The sequence below is a fragment of the Pogona vitticeps genome, chromosome 1 (assembly GCF_051106095.1).
Source record: "Pogona vitticeps strain Pit_001003342236 chromosome 1, PviZW2.1, whole genome shotgun sequence".
NCBI classification, from domain to species: Eukaryota; Metazoa; Chordata; class Lepidosauria; order Squamata; family Agamidae; genus Pogona; species Pogona vitticeps.
Genome location: NC_135783.1, coordinates 177,388,021 through 177,401,294, shown reverse-complemented (window position 1 = coordinate 177,401,294; position 13,274 = coordinate 177,388,021). Strand labels below are relative to the sequence as shown.

The following is a 13,274-nucleotide window of genomic DNA, read 5'->3' as shown; positions in this document are numbered from 1 at the left end:
AACAGAGTACTGTATGGCTAAACGTTCTAACTGCTGGATTCTACGCCAGCTGTAATTTCCAAACACTTTTCAAGGACAGTCCCTGTAGAAAGATAAGGCATGAATTTCTCTTGCCACATATCCAGGCAGGAGTACAACTGGGACAAGCACCTAAAACTGAGCAAATGTGCCCTCACACTCCTGAAAGAAGGTTGAATCCAACAGCACCTCCAATCTGTGAACGTGGCCCTTCAGCTGAAGTTCAAGGACATCCAGAACAAGCTGTATCCCCAGTTTGGGACCGACTCACCCACTATCTAACACAACTTCTGCCCTATCTTGATTGCACCTCAATCTGTTTACCAACATGCTTCTAGAAAGAGATACATGAGTTCCACATCAGCTGAAATCCATGTTAAAAAAAAAGAGACAAATAGGTGTCATCAGAATTGTTGTGAGACCCAATTCTAAAATTCTGGATGGCATCTCCAAGGGCTTCTCGGAGACCTTAAAACCATAGCAGGAAAATAGGCCAGAGGATCCCTACAAACTAATAATCCTGGGGATAAACAAAGCCAGCACTACCTTCTAGCAAGTCAGCCAGATGCAGCTAGAATATTGAAAAATGGTGCCCTTATGTCCCATACCTACCAAGAAGAACAACATGCAAGACAGGACCTACTGCCACAAAATGGTCCAACAAAGTGACAAAAATAAGATCTCCTTGTCCAGCTCCCATGATCCACCCCCACCTAGCTCTAGAGCATCCACCAAGGTGACTGAGGCTAGTTCCAGTGAAACTCAGAAACGAGTTATAAAATGATCTTACAATTACAAGCATACTGACTATATTGCATAAGGGGTCTTAAAGCTTACCTGTAAATGTGCAATGGTTTTCCCAAATGCTTTCCTCTGTTTAACATAATTTCTCGTTTCTTCAAACATGAATTCACAACTGGCAATTGCCATATCACCAATCAACAACCTTTCCTTGACAAAGGAGGTAGGGAGAGATTGTTAGATATGCACATAACCATACCAAAAAAAAAACCCTCTGTCATTATTTCTCTGCACATTCACATTCCTACCTTTAATATTCTCCTGCCCTTGCATCAATGACATGTTTCCATCCAAAGTTTAAAAGTAGATGTGGACTTGAATTAGGCTGCTAATCTTTTTCAGTAATTATTTCCCTGTGCAGCAAGATGCCCTGGAAGTTTTGAATCTGTTATGTTAAATGGGGTACAGGTGGGGGTTCAGCTTAGCCTTAGATGATTTCCAGGTAAAACACAAATCCCTGTATCTATCCTATCTGCCAGTATGACCAATATAAGCCCCGCACAGAGGGTCAAATTACATCACTGCTTTATCTCCTTTAGTCCGGGTATCTGAGGTCCTACTGACACAAGGGAAAATGCACACAGAGCTCAAAAAGCACAGAACATACACACCCTGCATGGGATTTACACGGTATGATTAGTTCTGAATAATGTGAGTAAGATTTTCCGATAAGCTACAATTTCTTATGTTAAAGCTCAGGTCTGTAGCACAGGGAACAATTACCTTCCAACACTGAGTGCAGGATTTCCAGCACTATAGAAAATACACCATAATGAAATCAGCAGGTGGCAGCTGTTGATATCCTGTGCTGCAGATCAAATGTCGCATGGTGTAATCTGTAGCTGGCAGTTAGCTGCAATGAACAAATAATGCCCTTGTGCTATTCTTTGGTGTGGTTTTATTGCATCAGCATGATTTCTCTCTCTCTCTCTCTCTCTCTCTCTCTCTCTCTCTCTCTCTCTCTCTCTCTTTCTTACCTGAGGAAGCTCTGCCATTAGATAATAGAAGCCTTTGTTCTCCTGTCCCAGCAGGGCACTGGCAGGCAGACGAACATCCTCAAAAAACAGCTCTGCCGTGTCCTGGGTTTAAAAGCAACAAAACCACATTAGCCACCATTATTTGGGACCTCCGTTTCTTATTCTGTGCACTGACCTCCCCGTCTCACACTTATGACTGATACGTTATAGGAAAGCATTGCTCAAAGAGCGGGTCTAGGGCACCGACGGTGAACCTATAGTCCACGTGCCACAGCCGGCACGCAGAGTCCTGTCTGCGGGCACGCAAGCCGTAAGTCGCTGGATCGCTACTCTCGGCAGCCAAACCTGAGGAGGCAGCTGCAGCCGCAGTGCTAGCGCCCCAACAGGCAGTGGGCCAGTATCTGGAGCAGCTGGCACTGGCAGCGGATATGGAACGAGGTCTGGAGGCACCTCTGTGCCCGGGCTTCCCCCTTCCGCCACTATTGCCACTTCTGCCACCACCATTTTCGCCACCTGCCAGTTTTTTTTCCCAGTTTTGGCACTCAGGCCCAAAAAGGTTCACCATCACTGGTCTAGGGTCAATCGGCACAGAGGTCAGGGAGAACAGCTGATGAAATTAGATGTCTACAATAACTAATTTTCAAGGCGAAATGAGATACGAAGGCGGCATCCATGTTTGCTGCTCTCACCTATGAACCTTTTTCATCAGGCTTCCACCTCGCTATCCACTTCATCTGCAGACAGTGAACATGCCAACTGGGTTCTCACATCTGTTCTGGCTGCGTTATATCAGGTCCCAACAATGTCACACACCCCAATATGAAAGATGTATTCATTTGTTTAACTTCTAATGCGATTTATGCCCTTCTCTGCCAGCAGTGCCCTTCTGCCTTCTATATAGGAGAAATGGGACAATTTCTGTGCAGAACAATAAATGGACACAAATCTGACATCAGAAACAGGAACACACACAAACCAGTGTTAGGAGAACATTTCAACCTCTCACTGCACTCTGTTACTGATCTCAAAGCAGCTACTGAAGAAAAAAAGAATTTTAAGTGAGATTTCAGAGGGAGATAGCTGTAGTGGGATGTGTCTATAAATTCCAGTGTACAACTAGAGTTTTAAACAGAGACCAGGACTTCTTAGCACATTAAATATGCCAACAACTTGGGTTTCACCGCATTGCTGTGCCCAGCCAAAAAGTTGTTTTCTGTAGCAAAACTCTAGCTTTAGGACAATCTTTTTCTCTCTCTCTTCTGAGAGTGGAACTCACTGCTTCAACATTTCAAAAACGAAAGCCTAAGCACTGGATATTGGCCCACAAACACCTTGCATTAACTAATAGTTGTAATGCCAGAATGTTCATGAAATCAATACTGAAAGTTCCTGACCAGTGCCAACAATCTAATCATCATCTTCTGTATCCCATTTCACACCTTCTCCAAAACCATGAAATATCTTGCTCCATGCATCTGAAGAAATGGATCATAATTCATAATATATTTGCAGACTGAAATAAATCTGTCACTCATAAACACAAGGTAAGATGCAAGGTTTTGTTTATCTTATTGTTATACATGGTCACATGAGATAACCAATATGTCTGCAGCTACTACCTCTAGCTTGACAACTGGCTCCTGGGTAGAGACCTCTGTGAGCTCCTAGCTTTCCATACAACATTAAGGAAAAGACCATGGAGGGGCAGAAATTGCAGAGTAGGGACAGCCTGGGAAAATGTTCAAGGACACTCCTCCAGCCATTGTCCAAGTAAACCCAAGCTAATTGTGTAGTTTAGTCAGAGACCTGAAATATTTCTCAAGATGCACTGGCTCTGCGTAAAAATCACAGTATACAGGCATCATGACTCCCAGGACTCACCTGTGCTTTAAGTCCTATTTTCTCCAGCTTACGCCCTTTGATGAATCCTTTCATTCCATTTTCTACCAGGAAGAGGCTAATACCATGAGCAGGGGAACGGGCCTCACGGTTTGTGACGGCTACAACAATCACTAGGTCGCTCATCCAGCCATTGGTAATGAACACCTGCAGCAAAGCAGAAAGAGGCATAAGTCGCTGTGTGCTATTGCTGTCACTTCCTTCACCTAGGATTCAGTGGCTCTGTTAAAGAATTTCAAAATAGTTGTGGCTAACTCTGAACTATGCAATTCACCCCAACGATCCTACCTCAGAGATCAGAATACATTGTCCAGAACTTTGTTACTGATTTTTAGGTGGTTTTTATAAGAGTTTACCATTTAATCAAGACCACTTTGAATTCTTTTTTTACAAAATTTATTCTTCTAGAAATAAGAACATGATCCAAAGGAACCCTGAAGAAAATTAAACCACTTCCCCCACTGAATCCGATCCAACTTAAATATCGAATGAAAGTTCTACAAAGAAGCAGCAACTTGGCTGCCAATTTTTGGTATTCAATTTGACATTTTCTTTGAACCCACAACAATATATTGAGCAAGGAAGAGACCTTTTTTTTTTTTTTACTATGATGCTGCAGTTAAGTTTTTATCTGTCTCCTTGGTCCTATCAGGCAGCTTCATGCCAGGGAGGCCATTCAATTACCACCTCTTTTGAAATGAGAAATAGTTAAGCATTGAATACCCCTTCAGAGATCAAGTATGTTGGAGCACAAAAAGGCCAAATTCTTGGGATGTTCTTTATATCTTTCCCAAACAAAAGCCATACAGAAAAAAAACACACCTGCTAAGTTGATTGAGCTGCCAGTTGTCAGCAACAGTAACCATGCTACTTTGGCAGCAAGACTGCGATAAAATGCAAAGGAAGGGGGCTTGGCACTACTTCACTGAAAAACTGTACAGTGCCAAGTCCATCACAGCCAACGTAGAAACCATGATCTCGAATGGCTGCAGGATGAATTCTGTACCGAGGCAACAGGAACGGATCCTCGCTGTACATACCTTACTGCCATTTAGAATCCAATCACTTCCATCCTTTTTTGCAAAGGTTCGCACTCCCTGCAAATCACTAAGAGGGAAATAGTTCTTAATAGTATATATAGAAGCAAATTTGATTCTCAACTTTTTCAGTAACCAAAGGACAAGGTACAAATTTAGTCCTCACTCCAGTGGTATCCCACTTCTATTCACTGACACAGAAGAAAAAGCAGAGCCACGAACACAGGGACAATGTAGCAATGTTAGCAAAATTTGCCCTTGGTCTCTGATAGCAGCAGAAAAAAACATTCCATGCTCTGCAAGAATCCATAGAAGATGCAAGTCCCCCTTGCAGATACACATAACAGGCACAAATGTCTTCTTTAAGATCTGCAGAGGAGTGTAGTCGAACTTGGAATAAGTCCCACTGGATTAGATTTATGGATAAACATGCTATTCACAAGATATACCAATTTTAAAAAGCTGCATATAGAGCTTTCTGGCTACAGAGGGATTAGCCTCCGGACCCATTTTGCTGAGTAGTAATACCACCACAGCCAGACCAAGCACCAGGCAGTAGTTAGTTAACTAAAACCCTGGAAAAGACAATGGCTTCAGGCAGAAGAACTCAGTCATAATGCCCGTGAAGCCTTGAGAATCTATATCATCTCTAAATCTCATATGATCATCAGTAAAATCAATGTTGATGGTTTTACTGACGATCAGGTGAGGTTTAGATATGATACACAGACCAAAGCCAAAGAATGGTGGTCAGGCTTTGGTATGGAAAACTGCAGGTGTGGTAACAGCCAACACAATTAGCCTCAGCACTGAGTTGAAGAAAGCAATAGCAAACCACCAAATTGCATCACCTATGTCATCTCCAGACAGCAACATAAAAAGTCTGTCCATTCCTGTCACGATTCTACACGGCCCCTGATTGTTTCACCAAACTACGAGCTCACGCTACGTTGATTTCATCAACAGTACCTATTATTAATGGCCATATGTCATTTTAAAAGAACCAAATAGAAATTGTTTACTGGTACAGCTGTTGACAGAACAAGCAGTGTTGTTAACTCTTAAATAAACATTCTTCTTTATCCACCCTCAACCACCATTCTCCCACCCAAACTCCAAAACTTCCTTCAACACTCTAATTCTCCATCTCAAAAACCTATCTATGTCTATCTAAACTCCTCCTCCTGAGTCTCTTATATATTCATGACCTGGGCAAACGCCACAGTCCCCACCAAGCTTTGGAAGGTCAGAATGCTAGGTACCTTCTGACAGTAAGTTACATTAGAAACACAGAATGTACTAAGTATGGATAAGCCAGGAAAACCACGCAGTACAGTAACAGAAATAAACACAATGAGTATTCAGATCTTTGACATTAGTATATTGACCAGGATGCAGCCAAATACAGAGGAAAGATACTGGGCAGGAATTAAGTACAGCACCCATATGAACCTACAATCATAGTAACAAAACAAACAAGTGTAGACATCACAAATCTTGTTCTATACACATACCAGGTAAAGTTTACTTAACTAACATGAAATGCCACAGCCGTCAATGCCATACAAATGTATATCCCAACTCTTAGTAAAGATGTAACAAGTACAGAAAAAAAATCTATGAAGAACATACAGTGGACCCTTGACTTACAGACGGCTTGACTTACAGACTTTTTGAGTTACAGACTTCTCTGGCCGCAAAATTTAGGTTTGACTTGCAGACTGAGATTTGACTTACAGACCAGAAAAAAACCAAAATGGAACAAAAACGGCCTGTTACAGGATTAATTGGTTTTCAATGCACTGTAGGTCAATGGAGACTTGACGTACAGACTTTTTGACTTGAGAACCGCCTTCCAATACGGATTAAGTTCTCAAGTCAAGACCCCACTGTAATATAATAATTGTGGGCCGTCAAGTCAATTCTGACCAACGTACCCTCTCATTTTCAGCCCCTTTGGGCGGGGCTCTGCCTCTCTCACACACGTGACTTCACTCCTGCGTGCACGCACGACTCCGCTCCCCCCACGGGCAGGGTTCAATTGTGACCAGAATCAAAGGAGTGAAACACGATCACTACGCAGAGGAGGGAGAGAGCTATGCGGGCGGAGACGGAGTCCCGTGTGCTTGCACGCCTGCCCAGTTTAGAGGGAACCTTGATTCTGACCTATGGCAACCCTTTTCAGAGTTTTCTAAGTACATAGCTGTCACATACAGCACTGATGGTACCTGTCTGTCATGGGTTTGGAGGGAAAGTTCCATCCTATGGGGAGTGGAAGGCGGGACATCAGGGGGGAGGAGCTGTACTGTATATATATTTGGAGCTGGTGAGGAGATAGGAGTTGGAGTCTGTGTGTCAGACTGGGTACAACTGTGTGTCAGTTAGTACATACCTGATAGGTTCAGGTCTCTATCTAGGTAGCCAGAACTGATAGGTTCAGGGTCTGGGCGTTACCTTAAAGTGTTCAGTGGGAACCAATCTGTTGTGGGTATATGATTGGGACTATGCCACGTTACAGTACCTTATTTACCTGATCCTTTTATTTACCCTGTTTGTTATTACAATAAACCTTGTTCTTTTGTTTATTAAAATCCATTCCTGGTCTGTGTGACTCCTTATAGGGAATGGTTGGTGGCAGCATAACTAAAGGGTGGTATACTCCAGTAGGTCTGGGGTTGTCACAATAGCGTACTCAGAAATGCCTCACTGTTCCCTTCTTCTGAGAACACCCTGGGACTGTGCAGCTTGTCCAAGCCCACATATGGTGACTCTTCTCCCATGCTGCTTAATATCTACACAAAGCTGCCAGGAGAGGGGGTTGGGTGCCATCAATATGCTGATGACACTTAGATGTGCTTCTTCTTATCATCAGGGCCAGCTGAGGCTGTACAGGCACTGAACCAAAGTCTAGAATCTAGAGGCTCTAGTGGGCTGGCTGAAAGGCAATAAAATGAAGCTGAATCCCGACAAAATGGGGACTCTGTGCTTTGGTGGTTCCAGGTCCAAGAGTTGGGCAACAGACCTGATCCGGATGGAGTCGCAGACCTCCCGAAGGAGCAGGTGCTACGTTTGGGGGTACTCCTAGGTTCATCTTTGTCACTGGAGTGACAAAGTAAGGCTTTGGAGTGCCTGGGGCCAGCTTTTGCCAGTCTGCCAGCTACGACCATTACTGGACAGGGATAATCTGGCCACAGCAGTCCATGCCACGACAACTTCCCAGTTAGGCTACTGCAATGCCCTCTACGTAGGGATGACCTTGGAGATGAAACAGATGCTGCAGCAAGTACAGTATGCAACAACTAGACAGAGATACAAAGACTACAACAAAGATGTGTATGCTCACTATAGTTTTTCAGTTTGTACCCTGACAACATATTTAAACAAGCACTTGCTAAATCAAGTTATATTGGCAATGGATATTTAGCAGAAATATCGAATCTGCAGATGACATCATAGTGCTAGCTAGGCAATTCAGATGGTCTGCAACACTTCCTCAATAAAGTAAATGAAGTAAATGAGTACAGTGAATGTTAAGAACACCGAGTTCATGGTAATCAGTAAAAAGCAAGCAGCTCCAAAACATGCGGATTCAAAACAGAAGTGTGGAGCATGCTGACAAATATAAGTGGTCCAGAGCAGCTTCCATAAGATAAAAAGAAGCAGTACACTATAAAAATTTTAACTGGGCTTTTAGAATATATGTTGTGTATCCTTTATTCTGTCGTATGGCATGGAAGCATAAACTTTAAACACCAAAAACTTATTTTAAAAAGATATATATGAAATGTGCATTTAGTGTAGAATGCTATGAATTTCTTAGGTTGACAGGGTGACCAATGAAAAAGTATTTCACAATTAAGAAATTGTAAAGCACAATATAGGAAATTAGAACACATGAAAAGAAACAAAAAGTCCAGATTATTACAGTTAGTCATTCAAAGTAAATAAAGAAAGAAGTGCAATACAGTACATGAAAGACTGCTTTGAATGCAACACAACATTGTTTAGAACTGTTGCATTCAAGATTAAAATATTTACAAATAAGTTGGATATATTACAACGTACATGCGATGCCTTTTAAGAGTTTTCCGCTGGGAGGTACTTTTCTGGACTAGGGCGAATGTCAATCAACTCAGTAAGAGCCAATTCTTCCCTCTCTACCTCAAATTCTTTTTCTTGCCTTTTTTTCCAATCAGGAGTCTATCAGTAGTTAGTTATAGAGTCTGTTAGCCATGAAGTCTGTCACAAGTAGACAGACTTCATGGCTGAGTCCATAACTAACTCATGATAGAACCCTGTTCTGCCAGCCACATATAATGTTAATATTTTTACAAAAGCTGGTGTGTGTTTTTTTAATTGATGAAAAACTAAGTAAACAGAAACATTTTATTCTCTCTCATTACCACAGTCTCTGAGTGAATAACTGAGACACTTAAGTGGCATTTGAGGTAAACCTGAGGTGCTGGAGAAGGCTCTTGAGAGTCCCCTGGACTGCAAAGAAAACAAACCTATCAATTCTGAAGGAAATCAAGCCTGAATGCTCACTGGAAGGACAGATCCTGAAGCTGAGGCTCCAATTTTGGCCATCTCATGAGAAGAGAAGATTCCTTGGAAAAGGAAAGTGTGAGGGCAAGAAGAGAAGGGGACGACAGAGAACAAGATGGATGGACAGTGTCATTGAAGCGACCAACATAAATTGGACCCAACTCCGGGAGGCAGTGGAAGACAGGAGGGCCTGGCATGCTCTGGTCCATGGAGTCACGAAGAGTCAGACACGACTAAACGACTAAACAACAACGACAAACAATTAAGGGGTGGTCTACTGAGGGAGACCTGTAGTTCAATACTGTATGCTCTGTGAGTTCCTGACTGAATCATTTTATCTGCTGCATAATTTGAGAAAGTCTATTTTTAAATTAAGATCACACTCAAATTCCTCATGTGCTCTGCCTCCAAAAGATTATGTTCAACCTCCAGCAGGAAAGTAATAATGTAATAAGAGGAAGACAATAGCTCCTCATCCCATTTGTTTGTTACTTCTCCCTAATGTGCCGGGGGAATAAACCACTTATACTTTTTTTTTTTGCAAAAGTAATAAATGTCCAGCTATCATTGCACATATAGGTCACCTACTGGCTACTTATCGCCCTCAGAAGCCTTCATGTGTAGTGATTTACCAGAGGAGTTGGGTGTGGTTCTCTAGAAGCTGCTAAACTGCAATCTCTATCAGCGTGAGCAACTATAGCCGCAGTGAGAGGTGCATCCCAAAACATCTGGAGAGCTACATCCTTCACCTGTTTTAATAGGGTTTAAATCCATATAACTTGCCATGCTATTGCAAGCCTAAGGGGGCACCCAAAGTTGTTTTGTCTTACCTTCCAGCCCCAGGCTCTGTCATAGCTATTGCACCAATACATTTCCCGGCTGCCATGTCTGGAATGAATCTTTTAATCTGCTCTTTCGAACCATAGTTGACTATATAGGGCATGACAATATCTGAGTGCAGGCTGAATCCTGGGCCTGAACAGTTCGCATACATCCTGAAAAAACAACAGATACAGACATTTTTTTAAAAAAAGGCAGCTTTGCAATAACTTGAGGCAGAACTCTGCATACCGTATATTCTTGAAACACAAATAGAAAACGAAACCTCCAAATGACTCTTGCAGTTTCATAATTTGAGGCACCCAATGTTTTAGATAGTGGGACTGGGATACTTAATGAAACCTGGGGACTAGAGCTGCTAGTCCAGACATAACTGCTTAAGGTTCAGTTAAACCAGGGATCCCCAGCCCCCGGTCTGTGACCCGGCAGCGGTCCGCAGTCTAGGCAGGAATGGGCCACGGACACAGATCTCCTGCCGCCCCCAGCGAGCCCCCCCCTGCAAGAGATGCCGCACACATGCGCATGGGTTTGCTCTGCCCCTGCAAGCGCGCCATGCACATACGTGTGAGCAGGGCCCCACTCCCCTGCGGGCATGCCACACCCCACGAGCATGCCACGTCCCCCCCAAATGGTCCCCAGTTGGGAAAAGGTTGGGGACCCGAGTTAAACCACACAATAGCTCCATCTACAGGCAGCTAAAGGACGATCAGGGCAGGAACCATAAAGAAATAGATTTTTTTAAAAAAACATGCCATCAAGTCTCTTTTTGGTTTGAAAAGAAAACTCCTCACCAAACCTAAAAGCCTTGAAGGCAGAAGGGCCTTTTCAAATGTGGTACTGGAAACAATTTGTTTTTAAAAACGGAGATGTTGGGGTGCTGGAAGGCCACACTGGAGGTCCAAGGTGTGCGTTTGAGAGAGTGTAGCCAGTGGGACACACTTTCCTCCACTCAAGCTTCACAACAACTCCAGTTATTTCTTGTGAATCAATTATGTCACAACAAAGATGATGCTTCAGGCCCACTGGGCTCAACAAATGCTTGTACAGAGAAAACAAGAATCAAAAACAATTATCCAGAGTATGGCTACCATGTCGCAGTGGGTTGGAGCACCCGGCTGTGGAGCTATTGGCTGGGAGTCTGAAACACCAATGAGCCCCCCAAGAGAGCCCCCCCCCAAGATCACCTGGAACAAGTGTGGCCAATAGGGGCTACACACCCTACCCCCTGTGTGGCTTTGGGCAAGCTGCACAATCTCAGAGCCCCACCAGAGGGACAGCATAGGAAGGACCTCTGAGTCTTTTACATCTAGAAACCTGTGGAAGGATTGCCTTAATCTGGAACTAACTTGGTGATGCTTTATTATTACAACACAAGGTGGAGGAAGCCAACAACATTTCCAAAGGACTAACAATCATGGACAGAAAGTACACAACAAGGACAGTTCTTCCCAGTGATCTGGCACTTACTGCTCTTCCCAAACAACTGCAGCTGAGAAAAGATCTCCTCCGATGCCCCCATGTTCTTCTGCTATATTGACCCCCAGCAAACCCTGCTGTCCAGCCTTTTCCCAGAGTTCTCGGCTCACCTGTCCAGCTTTCTCCCACCTGCAAACAAAACAAGACAAAGTCGGACAAGCAGCATTTGTTTGAGCGCATTTGCAGGGGTGGCAGAGCACACAACTTGCTGAGCAGCAATGCACTCCCAAGTGCCTACAAAGGCCCTTAGCAAGGAAGCAGCACTCTGCCCTGGGGCACAAGGATTTTGTTTGTGATACACATCGGAGCATCCCTGTCTTTGCGTGTACGTATTTGTAAGAACACCTACGTCTGCTGAAAAGTAGCCATTTACAGATTTCAAGCAAAATGAATTTTAGGGTCATGACACAGACTTTAAGCAGTGGGTAATACAAAAGGAGCAATCTCTGAAACTGCCTGGTACGGAGGAACTGGGACTGGACTTACAGGTAGGCAATTTAGAAATAAAAATACACTAAAATAAAATGTTCAGTCCCAATACCAAGTTCGTTTTCTGCCTAGAATATTAAATGTACTTCTGAAATGTTATTTTCACTATTAGCCCAAAGAGTTTCACAGATCATACCCTGTTTCCCTGAAAATAAGACCTGAAAATAAGCCCTAGTGTGATTTTTCAGGATCCTCATAATATAAGCCCTACCCCCAAAATAAGCCCCAGTTAAGTGAAATCCCGCCCTCCACCCTTGTGCAGCAACCAGTAGAAGATGGCATGACCGTATTTGAATAAATATAATTATTGTACATGAAAAAAATAAAACATCCCCTGAAAATAAGCCCTAATGCTTTTTTGGAGCAAAAATTAATATAATACCCTGTCTTATTTTCGGGGAAACATGGTACTTTCCTAAACTACCTTATTGTAAGACTTCTACAGTTTTCTTGTAAATATGCCCAAATGCAGAAAGTACAGATTGCAGGGATGGGCAGAAGAAACATTTACCAGTTTGAGATACTAAGGCAGAAGTGAGGACCTGTGAGCCTCCCGAGGCTTTTGGTCTACAGCTGCCATCATTATTGGCCAGCATGCCCACTGGCGGGGTGCTTATTGGAGATGCGGCCCAATAATATCTGGAGAGTCAGCAAACTGCCCACTACTTTGCTAGAATGAAAAAAAGGAAAACTAAATACCCTGTATTACTGTGAAGAAATACACTAAGGCTGAAATTTCACTGGCTGAAATCCTGTTGTGCAATTACGCAAACAATGTAACTTTTAGTAGCAAACTGTATTTCCGAAATCTCTGCAGGCAATATCTATTTCATACTGAATTGTACAAATCAGGGTGCAACAAATAATGCCTACGTAGATTTCTAAACATACCGCAATCTGACATTAAAAGTTACGCCTTTTGTGTAACTGCTCAACAGAATTTCAGCCAAGGAAGGTCATTTAAACATTAACACCATCCTATGTTTCTCTTCTAAGTCCCACTGAACTCAGTGAGGTTTACTCTCACATAATATGGGGTTTCAGCTTTAATTAACTTGCATTGTGTGGTCAAACAGAGGGTTAAACAAGGTATAACCTCATTCAGTGACAGGGCAAACAATCTACCATGCACGGTGAGAAAGATAGTATTTCCCCCTCCATACTAGTTCCAGTAAACCATGCACCCTCTACC

General features: G+C 43.0%; 1 protein-coding gene across 2 annotated transcripts in view; it reads right to left on the bottom strand.

The window, feature by feature from the left end:
- ACADL (acyl-CoA dehydrogenase long chain) overlaps positions 1 to 13,274 on the bottom strand; it is a 32,635-nt gene that overhangs the window by 12,311 nt on the left and 7,050 nt on the right. For both annotated transcript variants that reach the window (XM_072977834.2, XM_072977838.2), the window contains exons 3-8: positions 11,585 to 11,722; positions 10,108 to 10,272; positions 4,736 to 4,802; positions 3,678 to 3,842; positions 1,797 to 1,898; positions 856 to 969 (exon numbers count right to left, since the gene is read on the bottom strand). In XM_072977834.2, coding sequence (XP_072833935.2) covers positions 856 to 969; positions 1,797 to 1,898; positions 3,678 to 3,842; positions 4,736 to 4,802; positions 10,108 to 10,272; positions 11,585 to 11,722 — 751 coding nt within the window. The remainder of the gene's footprint in view (positions 1 to 855; positions 970 to 1,796; positions 1,899 to 3,677; positions 3,843 to 4,735; positions 4,803 to 10,107; positions 10,273 to 11,584; positions 11,723 to 13,274) is intronic.